General features: G+C 38.5%; 1 protein-coding gene across 2 annotated transcripts in view; it reads right to left on the bottom strand.

Moving 5' to 3' along the window:
* Positions 1 to 2,910: 2,910 nt before the first annotated feature.
* Positions 2,911 to 17,885, bottom strand: part of LOC138739294 (E3 ubiquitin-protein ligase RNF149-like) — a 56,734-nt gene continuing 41,759 nt past the window's right edge. Inside the window, exons 5-9 of one of the 2 annotated variants that reach the window (XM_069891059.1) lie at positions 16,623 to 16,751; positions 12,487 to 12,569; positions 11,302 to 11,398; positions 5,515 to 5,707; positions 2,911 to 4,615 (exon numbers count right to left, since the gene is read on the bottom strand). In XM_069891059.1, coding sequence (XP_069747160.1) covers positions 4,545 to 4,615; positions 5,515 to 5,707; positions 11,302 to 11,398; positions 12,487 to 12,569; positions 16,623 to 16,751 — 573 coding nt within the window. In that variant the 3' untranslated portion in view covers positions 2,911 to 4,544. The remainder of the gene's footprint in view (positions 4,616 to 5,514; positions 5,708 to 11,301; positions 11,399 to 12,486; positions 12,570 to 16,622; positions 16,752 to 17,885) is intronic. The other variant, XM_069891061.1, reaches the window with a different exon arrangement.

Consider the following 17,885-nt stretch of genomic DNA (forward strand, 5'->3'; position numbering starts at 1 on the left):
GTGTTGGGGTCATTTTAAAAAGTGATACTTTTAATTCTTTCTTCACCCGAGGATAATTGTTTCTTGGACATTAGAAGTCTGCTACAATACACAGAAGCAGAGGTAGAAATGGTAGCCTTGTTTGAGATCCAGCGGTGATGTCCAGTGGAAGCAGGGCAGTCAATGGGTATTTTTAGGGAGGGCCTCTGCTTCCATCTGCGGAGAAAAATCGGAACTTACCTTTTTATAGAGCAGCCGAAGGTGGCTCCAGGATCGCTTTAATGTGGAGCGGCGGCCTCCAGAGCCGCTGGAGGTGGTGGGGTGACTATTACCGTGGCGCTACTCGTCAACATGACGGCATAGAGACACGGCAACCAATGGTTGTCTTTGTTACCCATAATTCCCCACGCAGCTGGAACCGCTGTGGGAAACCAGCTGCGTGGGGAATTATGGGTAACGAAGTCGGCCATTGGTCATGCTTCTGCCCGGCAGGGAATAAGGGGAGGGGGTTGTTCAAGGACCGCGGGATCCGTGAACTAGCGCACCCTCTCACCGAACCCCAACTGCAGAGCTCTCTCTTGGGGACTTTTGGAGGGAGGAAGAAGGGAGGGGGCAGGGAATAGGGGTCGTTAGAGAGGGAGAGAGGCAAAACTAGCACATTTTCTCACCAACCCCCGACTGCAGAGCTCTATCAGGGATGGGAGAGAGAGAGGGAGGCACCCCCAACATTATTTAGGCTGGTTGGTTGGAAGGAGGGGGAAAGCATATACATAGGTCAACCACCACCAGCCAGGACTGGAGAGCGAGTGCCTGCGGTCCCTGGGGATGTGTGCCAGCTCTCCCCTGTGCCTGGCGCACCCTCTCCAGCATGTGAAGCTGACAGAGTGCTCCTCTTCGGCCTGGCCATCCATTTCCTCCTCCGACCCCTGACTCCAGAGTTCACATCTGGGGGGACTGATGGGGCAGGGAGAGAATGGGGAGGGGGATCGTTCGAGACCCAGGACAAAACTGACATCCAGCCGTGCATCCCCGAGAGGAGGTGAACTCCCCCGTGAAGATGGGCGGGGGGACAACTAGGACAGGGAGCAACAACCTCAAGGGAGGCTCATTAGACAAATGTCTGCTGGAATGACTCAGGGTTCTGTCTGACTCAAACTGTTTAGCCTCGCCTTGTTAGATCCTGGGTTGCAGGCTAACGGAATCATCGCGACGTCATCACCTCACCCCCACCCACCCCCAGCCAGAAGCGAGCCCCCGCTGGGATTACCCCTTGGAAGAATTGGATGGAGTCGGCGTCTTAGAGCCACTCCTGGAGCATGAGGGTAGAGAATCTCTGCCTTTACACTGCATTTTTAAAACTCTTAAAAAAATCCTACTGTCACAAACCACAGATCGACTGCTCTGTGTCACAGGAAAGTCAGAAATTTACAAGTTAAACCACTTTGGATTGTAAACAATAGCTTGGGGTGAATTACAAAAGTTGTTTATTGGGCACAGTTCACAGAAAAGCCAATGCTAAAAGTTATATTTGCTGAAATGTTCAGACATCATTTAAGAACAAAGGAATGATTAAAAATAAATTACACTTTAAATTATTTAAATACAGTTGATGCAAATAGTTAATAAATAACATGCTACTTTGAAAACTTGAAACTATCAAGGTGGTTAGGTTACTTTAACCAAAATATCTTATATCTTCCATGTATTTTTTTTGTGTAATTGGAACTAAATTTTCTTTGGGGTGGTGTTTGTGGGCTGGGGGGGGGGGGTGGGCATGGTAAACTTAAGATTGTCAGCTGACCATTCTCGATGAAAGTCTGAATGGGAAACTATTCAATCTCACTTAACAGTGATGAAAAATAATATTCCCAATGAAGCAACTACATTCTAATCAGAAAGAAAAGACCCCTTCACTGATTCTCACAACCAGTCATCAGATTAGTAGCAAAATCAAGTTTTTGTCTCTTAAAAATGTTACACATTCAAGTTTTGGCCATAAATGGGAGAAAAAAAAACCCCAGAAAAACAGATGTTAAATCAGTAGAACATCCAAATCCAGATTAGAGCATCTGAATTCTCATCTTTCATGTACTTATTGTAACTTGATGATGTACAGTTCCCAAATTTGTAGATCCTTGTCAAATTGATCTCTGCATTCTACAAGACGGCATGATCTCACCAGCAGTTTTAAAGGAGGAAGGAGTAATATCCAAGACACCATTCTGCTCAAGTAGTCCCACTGAATGCAAAGCGTATGTTTTTAAAAAAAATTCTGGATTTGTTATTTTGTGATCCTTGTTTTAATGAGTGGACTGAAAATAGTAGATTTTGTAAGTAGAGAGAAAATTTCAGCCTTAAATGTACTTTTCAATCAAAGTTTTAATTATAATAAAAAACAAAATGCAGGTCAAACAGTGTCTTTTATGTAGCAAAGATAAAGATACATAACCGATGTTTCAAACTTGAGCCCTTCATCAACATATGAGAAAATTCCAGTAACCATCTGAAAAAAAGTGTGGGAGGTGGGGGAATTGACAAAGGCAGGGGATGATAGGAGAAAGGGGACAGCAGCAATGAGGGTGAGGAGGAATGACTGCAAGGAAGAATGAAACTGCCTCAAACAGATAAAAATATCTAAGATTCATCTAATTAATTATTTTATAACACTGATGGAAGTTAAAGGCATGTATTGGGTCATTCAATTCTGCCCATTTGGAATTACCTTTCCAAATGCAAACAGTAAAACAGCAAGAATATTACGAAGAGTGTAATTCGTGTTCTATAATGCTGTGTGCCTGAAGGATAAAATGTTAAAATTAGAAAATAAATGAAGAAATTAAAAGTTAGGCTTGAATTTATATTTGCCCTTAATAACTTGAAATTTGAGTAACTGAATATCATTAAAACACTAATTGAAAAGCACAATAAAAATTACTGTTCAAAGTGTGTTTATTGCATGTATACAATTTCGCTAAGGGACTGGCCTCTGAAACCCTAAACCTTAAAAAAATATACATCGCAAGTTGACCTTCGAACTTTTACAAGAAACATTTTAAACAGTCGCAGTCAGACACCCATGAAATGGAAGACTGAAGCAAATTTCATGAAAGGAACTACAGGAACGTAGCCTCATGCTAAGCTTTTCACCACAAATTGCATCTTGTTTGAAAGAAAGTTAGAAAGTATTGTTAACATTTAATTTACTGTAAAAGAAAATATTACACTCAAGACTTCTAGAACTTCATTCTTATCTTGGCTACCCATTAAAAATAAAATGCAAGCAAATCATAATCTGCATTGAACAGGTTGAAATTTAAATCTTGTAAAAGCACAGGCATGCATTAATGCCTATTTTGCTTTACATAGTTATGTTAGAATTGTTTTAAAATTACTTAATTTTTTTCCCAATTAATGCATTTTTGCAAATTACTAACCAAAACCACTGTGTAAGAGAATGCAAGAATGATACATCTTATATATCATACTTTATATATCATGTATAATGCAGCTTATTGTTATAATATTGTTGGCATAAGGCACGTGGCTTTATTGCTCTGTTACCATAAAACAAAGTAATACAAGATTTGACTGTTTGGCATAATTATAAAATATTGCCAATTTCAATTTCTGTCCTGAATCAAAGTTGACACAGTATTACGATAATGACCAGTGTCTTTATATTGATAAATCTGCACCACTGCTTCATGACACTGAGATGAATTTGAATGATCATGAAAAGTATTACCAGTAGATTTGTAAAAAATTCTGAAGTGCAGGTAATTCAAAATGAAGTAAAGCATAGCCAAAACATATTTCAATCCAATTCTATTTGTGGTCTTTTATGGCAATTGTGATAATTAAATGATTAACAAATAGCTGTTTAATTATTCAATATTTTAGTGCTCTTCAATGAACTCACATTGCTGCAGTTGCAATCAAATTAGCACAAAATGGAACAGCTGCTTCAAATATTTTATCAATAACTACTGTGGAAAGGTAGAGGGGATAGCTAGTACAACAGATTAATACCCTGAAATATTATTCATTACTAGTCCAGTTAAAGATCATCAACGATATCACAATCTGAAAATTGCTTACAAATTACTCTCCAGACAGTCATTCCTCACAAAATGGCAATACAAATCCACTGAACATGTGCTAATCAAAGAAGCATATTTACAAATATACTTTATAGGCTGAACAAGAGAAAAGAAAACAAAATAGACCTGTATTGCATTAAATTAAAACTAAATTTAGCGTCACAAACAAAGAATTTGCCAAAGGCACTTAACCAAGTACCTTATCTTCTAAAATGTGGAAGAACAGGAATTTTGTTGTGTACAAACAGGAGTCCCATGTGTTAGCAAATCAACACATTTCACAAACTCATAAGAATTATCCATAGTTTCTCTATACAGTCATGGTTATTTTAACCAGTCAGAAATGCAAAGCAATGAATTAAAATACATAACCTATTATTTTGTTGCACACATCAAACTGTATACAATTTTTTTTCATTTCTCTTCCAAGAACATAATTTTGCAATTTGCTTTCTTCAGAAATGTTCATCTGGATTCTGAACATCCAATAGGGCAAGATGAATCGTCACTATTTATTTGATTTTCTACATTTGCTTCTGGAAAGAAAAATTGTTTTAAGCAAATCTTTCTTTTGTAAAAACATGAGCCATATTAGAATCCACATATTCTGTAAGCAAACCTATTGCTGATTACAACGGGGTTGGGGCATATTCTCTGTGTGCATTACATGTACACATTGACCTACATTGATATATACAATTTTGCTTCAGCAAAAAATCACAATGGTCTCGATGCTGCCAATTCACAATTACCCATTTTACAGCATCTTGCACTAAAATTACAACCCTGAACTCAAATGGAACTGATAGATAATGTGTAGAAGCTTAAATTAAATGAGACATTGATCTGTGAGATAAAGACTGCATGAAAAACAAGAAGAGTTCCTACGGCTTTATTTTTATCAGATCATTCAGAGGAGAGGTCAAACATCTATCCAAGCTAAAAAATTGCTGAGACAAAAGATGTTGTGTGTATTGTCCACTAAATCAGCCATTCTCATCCTTTTTTGGCCAAGATCCCCTTAGGATTCTGCTCAAAGTTTATGGGCCCCCTTTCCTGACTAGCAATCAAGCTTAGTTCTTCCAACCAACTACATAAAAAAAATTAGGATATCAGTCTGTGGAGGCCCCCCCTCTTACATGTGCTGTGGCCCCCAGCAGGGGCTGTATGACCCCCGCTGAGATTGTCTGCTCTAGAAGCTGCAAAGGATGATGGAAGATGAACAAAAAGAAAACAACAGGATTCCCAAATGGCACATCTCTAGTCATGCTGGAAATGCTACTAGATCCATGTCAAGCCATAGCTACCACCAAGCAACTATCAACCATATTATTTAGATCTCTCTACTTCCTCACCCAAAGTTTTATATAGTCTATGAGAGACTGCTTGAGGATTAATGTTATTGCACTCAGAAAATTTGAACAAATATACATACCAATTAAGGCTACAGCTTCATCCTCTTCCATTAGCCTATCATCATGCTGTAAAGTCTCCAAGGTTGGAGAGCCAGGGAATGTGTTTGTTTCAGCATTTGCTCCTTCTTGTGAAGGATTGTTTGAATTATCATCTTGAATGTTGTCAGGTACCGACTCTGGTATAACTACTTCAACGTTTTCACATCCATCCATCTAGCACAGAAGTAAATATTGTAGTCAGCAATAAAATTTTATTACAAAAAGGTTTTTCTTCTAATAATATATCTGATTAAAAATGGATCAAAATGAAGATCCAAGAGACAGGTTTTAACCAATGTGAAGAAACAAAAAGAGAACCTTCAGACCAAGTCGAGATGACAGCCTCTTCCTTTTAATTTGGTTATGTATTCCATTAATTTTTATAGTCATATAGTTCAACGTGGCCATCTTATATCTTGTTTACACCTCTTTTCCGCTTCCTCACCACCTCCATCCCCCTTTTTCCCATTTTCATCTCTCAGTTTTCCCTTTTTCAACTCAATGTATGACAACACATTTAAAACACAAAATACTCCAACAATTCCCACACCCAATATTACCTTAACCCCATATGCTGAGTTGCTCCTTATCCCTTGCCGGAAAACCACAACTCCCCTTTCCATTTGGATTGTGATCTTGTTCGCAAGCGTCAACTGATTTCACAGTGATGGTTATTCTCTCCCCCCAAAAAACTTTTGTTTTTACACATATAACAAAACTCTCCCTTTTTTCCCCCTTACTTCCTTCCTTCCCTTCTCTTTTCCTTCTTTAGTTCTTTACATATACATTGTTTTTACATCTTTATATATATTTTATCACCGTTCTTCATTCTTATTACATCTCTTCACCTCTCCTTCTGCTGCAAACGCTCTGCAAATTCTTGTGCTTTTTCTGGATCCGAGGACAGTCTATTTTGCTCCCTGGGTATAAATATTTTAAGCACAGCTGGATGTCTTAACATGAATTTATAACCTTTTTTTCCATAGGATCGATTTTGCTGTATTAAACTCCTTCCTCTTCTTTAAGAGTTCAAAACTTATATCTGGGTAAAAAAAATATTTTTTGACCCTTGTATTCCAATGGTTTATTATCTTCTCTAATTTTGTTCCTTGCCCGCTCCAGTATATTTTCTCTTGTGGTATATCTCAAAAATTTTACGAAGATGGATCTTGGTTTTTAATGCATCTGCAGTTTCGGAGCTAGTGCTCTGTGTGCCCTTTCTATTTCCGTTTCTTCCTGCATTTCTGTCCTTCCTAGGACCTTCGGGATTCATCCTTTTATAAATTCCTTCATGTCTGTGCCTTCTTCATCTTCCTTCAGGCCCACAATTTTTATGTTGTTTCGCCTACAATAATTTTCCAACATACCAATTTTCTGAGATAACAACTCTTGTGTCTCTTTAATTTTTTTGTCACTTTCTTCCAATTTTCCTCAAGTCGTTTACTTCCATTTCTACAGCCGTTCTCCGCTCTTCCACACTCTCTACTCTTTTCCCTATTTCTGTCATGACTAGTTCTAATCTTTGCATTTTATCTTCTGTTCTTTTCATTTTTATTTTAATTGCACTAAATTCTAATGACAACCATTCTTTTAATGCTCTCATTTGTTCTTCAACAAAAGCTTTATCTCTATTCTGTCCATCTGTTTTACCTTATATTTTCTCTGTGAAGATTTTGGTCTTCTTCTTCTGTGTCTGTACCTGTGTTTGTGTCTTCTTCTTCTCCTCTTTGTATCTGTGTCTCTTCTGATTTTCCTGATGAGTTGCTTGTATCACTTTGTTGGGCCTCTTCTTGCTGGGCCTCTTGCTGTTGGTCCTCCCCTTCTGGGCTGCTCATCTGTCGGGCCTCCTGCTGCTGCTCCTCTTGCCGTTCACCCTGTCGACTTTCTTTCTCGCCTGGTACCTCACTCCCTCTCCTGCCACCTTCCTCATCTTCCAGCTGAGAGCCCTGGTGTCGGGCATCCCTCAGCTGGTCGCGCTGTGGTTGCCCGCTCCTCGGCTGAGCCCCGCTCCCGTCGGTGTTTTCTTTTAGCTTTGATTGCGCACTGCTCATGCGCAACTCCTCACGCATGCGCATTTGCGCACTTTTGTTTGGCTCAGAGAGCCATTTTTGCAGTCCAACGGTTGGGGGGTCACGACTCCGCAGGGCTGGCTCCAACCTCGGAGAACGGATGTTCTTCGCCACCACGGCCCCCTGTTCCTTCGTGCAGGTAAGGCGTACTTCTTTCTTTTCTGGTGCCTTTTCTTTTTTTCCCATTGTTTTTACTTTTTCCTTCTTGGGTGCCATCTTTTTTCTCTTCTCTGCAACTTTATCTTCTATTTTATATTTGTTGAACTTTGTCTTTTCTTGACTTTTTTTTCTTTTTTTCTGGAGAGGGCTAGTTTTACCCTACTGGCCACTACTGCATCATGTGACTCCTTCAGCATTTGCCTTCTTCACTACCAATCCCACCTGGGCATTAACTTTTAGATTACTCTGCACAAGGACACCCAGATCTCTTTGCACCTCCGAGGACTGAATTTTCTCCCCATCCAGATAATACTCTGCCTGTTTATATCGAACACTTTACAACATTGTACTTCATCTGCCATATTTTTGCCCAGTCTCCCAATCTATTTATATCCCTCTGCAATTTTACGGTTTCTTTAACGGTTCCTGCTCCACCACCTATCTTGGTGTCATCCACAAATTTGGCCACAAAACTATTTAGTTCACAATCCAAATCATTAATATAAATTGTAAACACAGCGGCCCAAGACCAACCCCTGCGGAACACCACTTGTTACAGGCAGCCATTCTAAACAGTATCCCTTATTTTCAACCCTTTGCTTTCTATCCAATTCCATGGGCCTTCATTTTATTTATCAGCCTAGCATGTGGCACCTTATCAAAAGCCTTTTGAAAATACAAGTAAATAACATCCACAGCCTCCCCTTCATCTATCCTACCTGAGATTTCTTCAAAAAACTCCAATAGATTAGTTAAACATGATCTACCCTTTAAAAAACCATGCTGACTGGGACCTATCCTGTCATCATTTCCAGGTATTGACTCTAATATCTTCTCAACCACCGACATCAGACTTATAGGTCTATAGTTTCCTTTTATCTGCCTACCACCTTCCTTGTACAATAGAACCACATTTGCAATCTTCCAATTCCCCAGAACCACGCCAGGGACTAATGATTTCTGGAAGATTGCCACCAATGGATCTACAATCTCCAAAGCTACCTCTTTCAAAACCCACAGGTGTACTTCATCCAGTCTGGGAGATTTATCTGTCTTTAATCTATTCAATTTACCTAGCACAATTTCTTTAGTAATTTTAACTGATTCCAACTCTATTCCCTGAAGCTTTTGTCTGTCATGGATATTACTAATGTCTTCCACTGTGAAAACAGATGTAAAATATTGATTTAATTCTTCTGCCATATCTTTGTAACCCATTATAATTTCCCCAACATCATTTTCTATCAGTTCTATGTCAACACGTGTCTCTCTTTTATTCTTTATATATTTTAAAAACTCAGTTTCTTTTTTATAGTGTTTGCCAATCTCCTTTCATAACTCATCTTTTCTTTCTGTATGACTTTCTTTATTTTTTTCTGTAAGTTTTTAAAGGAATCCCAGTCCTCTGATTTCCCACTAGTTTTGCCTCATTATATGTCCTCCCCTTTGCTTTTATCTTAGCCTTAACTTCTTTTGTTAGCCACATTGATACCATCTTTCTTTTGATAACTTCCCTTTTTCTAGGAATATATCTATCCTGTATTCTTTTTAATATTTGCAAAAATATCTTCCAATCCTGCTCTGTTTCTCCATTAGTTTGCTTTTTCCAGTCAACTTGGGCCAGTTCTTTCCTCACACCACTATAATTTCCTTTATTCCTCTGAAAAACTGATACATCCAATAACCTTTTTTCCTTTTCAAATTTGAAATCGAATTTGACCATGTTGTGGTCACTGCTTCCTAGAGGTTCTAAGACCTTTAACTCCCTAACGACCTCAGGTTCATTCACATGACCCAATCTAGAACTGCGGATCCCCTGGTGGGCTTCTCAACAAGCTGTTCAAAAACTCCATCTCTTAGGTTTTCTACAAACTCTCACTACTGTGATCCAGTAAATTCCTATCCTTCCCAATCCCCTGCCATATCAAAATCTCCAATAATTAATTTGATGTTATCCTTTTAACTGTTTCTCATAGTCCTCTTCCCGGCTGCTATTTGGGGGCCTGTATATAACTGCTAAAATAATCTTTTTACCCTTGGCATTTCTTAATTCAACCCATACTGATTCTACCACTTTAGACCCTATGTCCCTTCTTTCTATTGGTTTAATGTCATTACTTATCACAAGAGCCACCCCTCCACCTCTATCCTCCTGCCTACCTTTCCTATAGACTGTGTATCCTTGGATATTGAGCTTCCAATCACATGCCTCATTGAGCCACATTTAAGTAATGGCCACAATATCATACCTTTTTAGTTGAATCTGAGCAACCAGGTCATTCACTTTGTTTCTGATGCTACATGCATTTAAGTATAGTGTCCGTAAGCCTGTTATCGATGACATATGAGCTGTATTCCTGTTGAACAGCTCTATCTCCTGTCTGCTCACCTGGCTTTCCTTGATGTCATTATGTCATTAATTCCTTCCTCTGATATAACTCCCTGACTCGCTGCTATCCTATTCTCTTTGCTCTTATTATGATTTCCCTCTCCCTGCAAAGCTAGTTTAAACCCTCCCCAATAGCTCCTGCCAGGATATTGGTCCCTTTCTAGTTAAGGTACAGTTCATCCTTTTTGTAGAGGTCTGACCTCCCCCAGCACAGAAACAAGATTACAGACCCAGTTCATCCATGCTGAAAACAGCCCTCCTGCTTTAGTCTCACTTGGTTGCCTTAGGTCCAAAACCCTCCAATTCCCTCCCATTCATGTAATTATCCAAATATTTCTCAAAGGAAGCACTATATTTTCCATTCTCTCATAACTCAACTTCCATAATCCTGGAAACAACTTCGTAATCCACTTTGGTACCCTTTCCAACATTATAATATCCTTCCTATAGCTGGACAAGCAAAACTGCACACAATAGTCCAACATGACAACCGAACATTTGTATTCAATTCTATAACCAACAAAGGCAAGCTTCCCCAGGGGCTCTCTTCATAATGTTGTCTACCTGAGCTGCCATTTTTAAAGAGCTATGTATATGCACCCTAAAGGTCCCGCTACTCCATAACACCACAGCAAGACTTATTCTGTTGTTAGCACTGGTTGATTTACCCAAATACAGCACCTCAATCTTCACAGAGTTGAATCAGATGGCCCAATTCCCCAGCTGATCTGGATCCCATTGTAAACTCAAGTCATCTTCTTCACTGTCCACCATAGCATGTCCACCATAGCATGTCCACTATGGCATCAGCAAACTTACTCACCTAGCAATAATCATCCTTTTTTCAAATCATTAAGTACATTACAAAAACAAGGGTCCAGATACCGAACACTGGACACAGTCCTTCAGTCTGAACGTCTTTAAATAGATTTTTTTTTTGTTGCAGTGTAGCTGTAACTCAGCAGAGTGTGCAAATGTCAGTATAAAATGGTAACTCTGTAAAGTACGGTTTAAACCCATACTTTCTGATTCTGAGATAAGAGACCTAAAACAAATTCTTAAAATATTTATTTAATTAGTTACAAATAACATTATTTTGTGTTAATTGAAAACTAATTCCTCTATCCTGTGTTTTTTTTTCCATCACTTACCATAAAACCAAGTGCTTTAATGACATCCAGCTTACACATTGGACAGGTACGATGCTCAAGAAGCCACGGATCAATGCACATTCTATGGAATACATGTCTGTAGGATAGGAACAAAATCATGAATTGATTTCAGTAGGTGCTAAAACACCAGCTTGCCAGTTTTTTTTTGTAAAGTTGTTTTTGGAACTAGTTCATGATTATTGCATGTAGTCAAATTCTGTTATCTTTGTTCACATAAATTTTTAAAAAATCTATGAATTTGGAACTTCTTTTTTAACAACCGTCCTTACAGATTGGTGTGAAGTGTTAGAATAGTTCAAATTTTGACAAAGTGTAGCTTGTAACGCTATTTGTGTAACTTGATCATCCTAAAGAGGATCTACACGATATTTTTTTAAGCAATAGGCAAGAGAGAGAAAAAAAAGGAATATTCTTTCCTTGGGAAGGACATTAACCTTATTGATCTTTTCCATGCTTGACACACACTGCAAGTTAAGAAAAGCTCAAAACCTTTATGATGGCTTTTCACAAACTTTTCATTGAAAATTATAGCATTCCAAATCTTGTAAACACTATCTGGAGAATTAATACACATTCTCCAAATAATAAGTTTAATCACGGTGTTCTGTTATTTACAATTTATGATGGCATGTAACATGGAAGAAATTAGAAGTGTTCCCATGTACCTGCCCTAAGCCAGTTACTATGATGCACCATTCTATAACCAACACTATGGTCAAAATGTGCCAAAACTGGAGGAAATAAACTTTTAGGGAAGTGGATGAAATCACAGTCAAGCAGCATATTAGTCCTGTATGATTTTAAGTTTTTTTTTGAGGGTTGTTTGAGATGAATTCATCTAAGCAAGTTGAAAGTAGGTCATCACTGGTCCCTTTTAGGATGGCGAACAAGGTTTTCTGCTACAAAGGAACTATTTCTAAAGCCTGATTTATTTTCTACTTTATTTAAAGTGATCACTGTGGCTCAACAATAATCTATTTCCTCATGTCAAAAGCATATTTATTTTGTAGCAAATTGAAGGAGACAGGAAAATACTTCCAAAATTCTTTATCTTTCTATAAAATTTGAAGTAATCATCAGCTTTATATCTAGAAATTATATTCCTAGATGTTCTTTCAAGTTAAAATATTCACAATGTATAACAATAACACAAAGGTGTCATACTTGCATGGGAGAATTCGTACAACATCTCGGTATCTGTACCCTTCAATGCAAACAGCGCAGCCTTCAATGTCCAAATTAATTTCCTAACAAGAATTAAAGTATAAAGTTAAATAAAGGCACAAGCTCTACTGGCAATTTGAAATGGAGATGAACCACACTAACCAATGTAATATTAAGCAAAGCTTTGATAGAGATAAAAATTGATATTTTATTAACTGGAAACTCAAAACAGCAAATATGATTCACAAATATGTAAGCAGAAAACATTGTGATTTGATTTTAATTGTTAGTTGGGTTGTTTTGCCACATTTTCCATTTTAACACGCATTAGATGGGTGGGCAGGGTTTGACTTATAATTGACCCATGGGCAATCATAAAAATTGTTCAGCAAAAATACATTTTTAAAAATTATATTTTTAAAATTTAGAAAAAGCCCTTTCACCCCACAAGCTCATGCCGCCCAGTACATTTTTGAAGGGTAGGAGGAAACCAGAGCCCCCTGGGAAAACCGGCTCAGACATAGGGAGAACGTACAAACTCTTTACAGAGAGCGAGGGTTTCGAAACCTGGTCCCGATCGCTGGTGCTGTAACAGCGTTGCGCTAACTGCTGCGCTAACTGCTGAGCTAACTGTACCACCATTAGCCATTTACAGTGGACATCAATGGTACCACTGAATTTTTCCGGAAGAATACTGGAATAGAAATTGGTTTCGATTTAGGGCGTCATCAACACTACATTGAACGGGGAGGAGTCACGCGATGGAGTAGTGGCCGGACGGTGAACTCCAGCCCTCTCCAGAAAAGTCGGGAAAAACAAGAGAAAACACAAAGGCACAGAAATAAAAGTTACAGAAAAGTGAGTATAAAGGTGGAAAGAAGATGGCGACAAAAAAAAGAAAAGTCGAAAGCAACGGTAAGAAGAGAGGAAGAGAAGACAAAGGAGGAAAAAGGTGAAGGCCTTACCTGTCCGAAGAGGCCCGCTGCGGAGAGAGAAACCCGCTCCCTCAGGTCGGTAAATAATGGACTACAAAAATGGCTCGCAGAGCCGAGCAAAAGTGCGCAACCGCGCATGCGCGAAGTTTCGCGCATGCGCGATGCGAATGAAAAAAAACACACCGACGGGAGGGGGGACCAGCTGGGGAGTCGATCTCCACAGCCGGCAACGACAGCTGCAGAACACCTGCAGCAAGAAGAGACCACAGAAGACAATAGAAACAAGATAGAAGAGGAGGAAAGGGCAACAAAGAAACAACAGATGGTCAACCCAGAGGAAGAAGAAGAGGAAGAGTATGGTGAAATAGAAGAAGAAAAGATAGGCAAGGTAAAGGATATACTTGCTCTTATTAAAGGATACATGGAGTCATTTAAAGAATGGCAAACACAGGAATTTAAGGATTTAAGAAAAAGAATAAACAACACAGAGGAGAAAATAATTAAAATGGAGATGACCTTAACAGAAATGGGAAAAAAAATGGACAAGATGGAAGAGCGGGCAGTAGCAGCAGAAATGGAGGTAGAAGACTTAAAAAAGAAATTGGAGAAATCTAATAAAAAAACTAAAGAGACACAAGAACTACTAGCTCAAAAAATAGATACAATGGAAAACCATAACAGAAGAAATAACATAAAGATAGTGGGCCTTAAGGAAGATGAAGAAGGCAAGAATATGAGGGAGTTTATAAAAGAGTGGATCCCTAAGACCCTAGGATGTCCAGAACTACAGCATGAAATGGAAATAGAAAGGGCACATAGAGTATTGGCCTCTAAACCACAACCACAACAAAAACCAAGATCTATTGTAGTAAAATTCCTAAGATATACTACAAGAGAAAAGGTACTGGAGAAGACAATGGAAAAAGTAAGAGAGGGCAACAAACCACTGGAGTATAAAGGGCAAAAAATCTTCATTTATCCAGATATAAGTTTTGAACTCCTAAAGAAGAGAAAAGAGTTCAATACAGCAAAGGCGATTTTATGGAAGAAAGGGTATAAATTTATACTAAAGCATCCAGCGGTATTGAAAATATTTATTCCAGGACAACAAAACAGACTATTCTCGGATCCAGAAGAAGCACGAAAATTTGCAGAACAATTACAAAAATAGACTGAGGGAGGAAGACGGGTAATGAGAGTTAAAATGATCACGACTGATATGTATGTGGGTAAAGACAAAAATAGACTGAGGGATGAAGACGGGTAATGAGAGTAAAAATGATCACGATTGATATGTATGCAGGTAAAGAGGTATAAGAGTGAATAGAGACAATGAGCATACATGAATGTATCTGTACTTAGAGGAAAATATATATAGTATAGACAAGAATTAATAAGGGAAGGTAATGGAATAGAGAGAATAAGGAGGGAATTAAAAGAGGGACCTTTGTGACATATGAAAAGTGAAATCTTTTCTGGGGGAGGCGGGGTGGGGGGAAATAGCGGTCACTGCAAAATCAGTTGACGCTTGCGAGTGGATTCGCAAATCCAAATGCAGAGGGGAGATGTGGTTGTCCGACAAGGGATAAAGGACAACTCAGGAGGTGAAGGGGAGATTGGGGATAAATAAGATAGAAATAGGAGAATAAGGAAAATGTTAGATGTTGTAGGAATGTTGTCTTATAAAGAGTTGAAAATAAGAAAACAGAAATGGAAAAGGAGGAAAGGTAATGATGGAAAAACGGAAAGAGAAGATAAACAAAATATAAAAGGGCTACGCTGAACTATATGTCTTTAAATATTAATGGAACACATAACCAAATTAAAAGGAAGAAACTACCAAATTTAAATGAATAAATGTATTCCATTAGAAAAAATAACATATTGGTTAAGAAATAATATTGAAATATTCGAACAAGTATAGGAGCCTTACATTAAATACAATAGCGAAAACCTACCGGGGACAAACATTACCTAAGTTGATGGAAGGAGAAGGAAAGAAAAGAATGGACTCAGTAGAATTTCTGGTGTAATTTTGTTGAATGACAACATTGTCTGACTGGCTTAATGCAACCTAGATTGTATACCTAAAATGGATGAGGGGGGGGTGGGGGGATGGTTTGGGAGGAAAGGGGGGGGGGGGAGAAAAAGTCACTGTATATGTGTGAAAAGAAATAGTGTATATCATGGCTAATGTGATTTATGGTGTGAAAAATAAAAAAAATTAAAAAAAAAACAAAAAAAAAACACTACATTGAACAACAGACAATGTTTAAAATGCTCCAAGTGTTTGCCTTAAACAGATATTGGGTCTCCAATGATCATACCAGGGCTCCATGCTGTTAAAGGAGTTGTGAACATTTGTTCACGGTGGACAAAGCTGGTGGCAAGGCTGATCCAATGATTTCTTCAGTGCCAACCAATGAAAGCTACATTTTTAAAAATCATGAAAACTTTCTGCAGAGCCAGGAGCATTCCACCCTCCACTGCAAATGACCAAATCCAAATAGGGAGGCCCAGACTTACAACCTGTCCAACATCCAGTAGATTTCATAAAAGAGCTGCCTGTGAAGTTTACACAAATTACTCCTTTGCACAGAAGATATTAATAAAGCAATGTGCCCAATTTTGGCCTGATTTCTCATTACACATTCTGATGAACTTGTATCCCTCAAGGAAAGGTGCAAGAACAAAATAATATGCATGAATTTCACTTTAAACACCACCAGAGTATGTTGTATTGCTCACACAAAAATAAAAACCATTTTCAGAACCAGACTTTCAAAAGAAAGCAGAGGCAAGGGGCTAAGTCAGTAAAATTGGGAGTCATCTGACTGGTCACCTTGACAGCAATGACAACCTGAGAAAAGGTGTTTTGGAAAAGATTGAAGTGGAAGATTTGAACAGAGTGTTGATCTTAAATACATATCAGAATATTTTAGAAGTGAAAGAGCAGGGCAAACTGCTACACATATTGATCCATAACTAATATCATATTTGGAAGTGCAAAATGAATAAATATGTTTTGGCATGAGAGGAGCAGAGAGAAAGGATTCAGTGAAAGAGGAAGTAAATTACGTTGATAACAGTTTCAAGTTCAAATCAGAATTGAAAACATGGATATACAACATTTAACAGTTAAATAAAAAAGTAGCAGGATCATCAAACCTGCTGCAAAAAAAAAAAATCAAAGATTAGTACCTTCCAGGACAATGTTGTCTTGCTTCCATGCCATTTTAAAACCTGCCTTTTCAGCATTTCTATATTCCCATCTCTGATAGAATTCTGGTGGATTAGTGCTGCACACTCCTTATGGCTTTCTGGTCCTTTCTATGTCGTGGCACCCACAAATGTAAGGATGTTAGCCATATTAATGTTGTAAAAACAATCTTTCTGATACTCCTAAAACTTAAATGGTGAATGCTTTTAATAACGTTTTTTCCACTTAGACTTGGGAGCTTTGAACTCAGGCTATTTTGGCCATCCACATCTTGCAGAGCCTGTTCATTTAGTGCAAATTATTGTCTCCCATTTCTCCGCCCAGAACATACACTTCAAATTTCCACAACCGCAACAGAGGCAAGAAGATCTACATCATCAAAACTGAGAAAGTGAAGAGAGGTCAGGGCTAGACTGAAAAATAAGATTTGGTGTTTGACATTTACATTTTGTGTTTCAGAAAGCAAAAAAATGAATAGGTTTTGTGACAGATTATTGATAGTTTTTGGGAGATAAATTGGGAAAGCTTTTTTAGGTTAGGTCACATACAAACACTTTAAAACAGATCTTATTTAAAATACTGGAGCTCTGGTCATGCTAAACAGTCTGGCGCCAAGAGCCTTTGCAAAAGCTTTGGCGAGTGTCATGAGACTTCACTAATGGACTGTTGTTTACAAAAAGGAAACAGATGAAAGAACTCATCAGAGCCGCAGGCTGTCTGGAGTGGAACTTGCTGTTCTAAGAGGGTCATGTGATTTTGCAAGCATAGAGAGAAAAACAGACTTTCTCTATGTGTGTGTGTATGTGAGAGAGAGAGAGAGAGAGAGAGAGAGAGAGAGAGAGAGAGAGAGAGAGAGAGAGAGAGAGAGAGAGAGAGAGAAACAGGACAAGTTGGCAAGCTTGTGGAAACCCCATTTGGAAGATTGGTTGTGAGTGCTTAGTTCAGCTTGATCAAAGCCCTTGTGGTTCATGCAAAAAGAGAGGACTGGCTGCCTAATGTTTCACTTGAAATAAGAGAAACAAAAAGGAACTCTGAGGTGACCTGAAAGAAAGAGTTTATCATCCGGAAAACCCTGATGGGGCAAGTTTCTTTGGCAAGACACTGAAGTGGCTGGTTACAAGGAATCAGCTTTTGTCCTGGAACTACAAATCTCTCTCTGAAAACCGACAAGAACCTTCCTGAGTGGTAACCATTTACCTTTCAAGCACCAAAGCCTGGTGAACTTTATAATTGTTAAATTCTGT

Source organism: Narcine bancroftii, chromosome 7, assembly GCF_036971445.1.
Source record: "Narcine bancroftii isolate sNarBan1 chromosome 7, sNarBan1.hap1, whole genome shotgun sequence".
Taxonomy (NCBI): Eukaryota; Metazoa; Chordata; class Chondrichthyes; order Torpediniformes; family Narcinidae; genus Narcine; species Narcine bancroftii.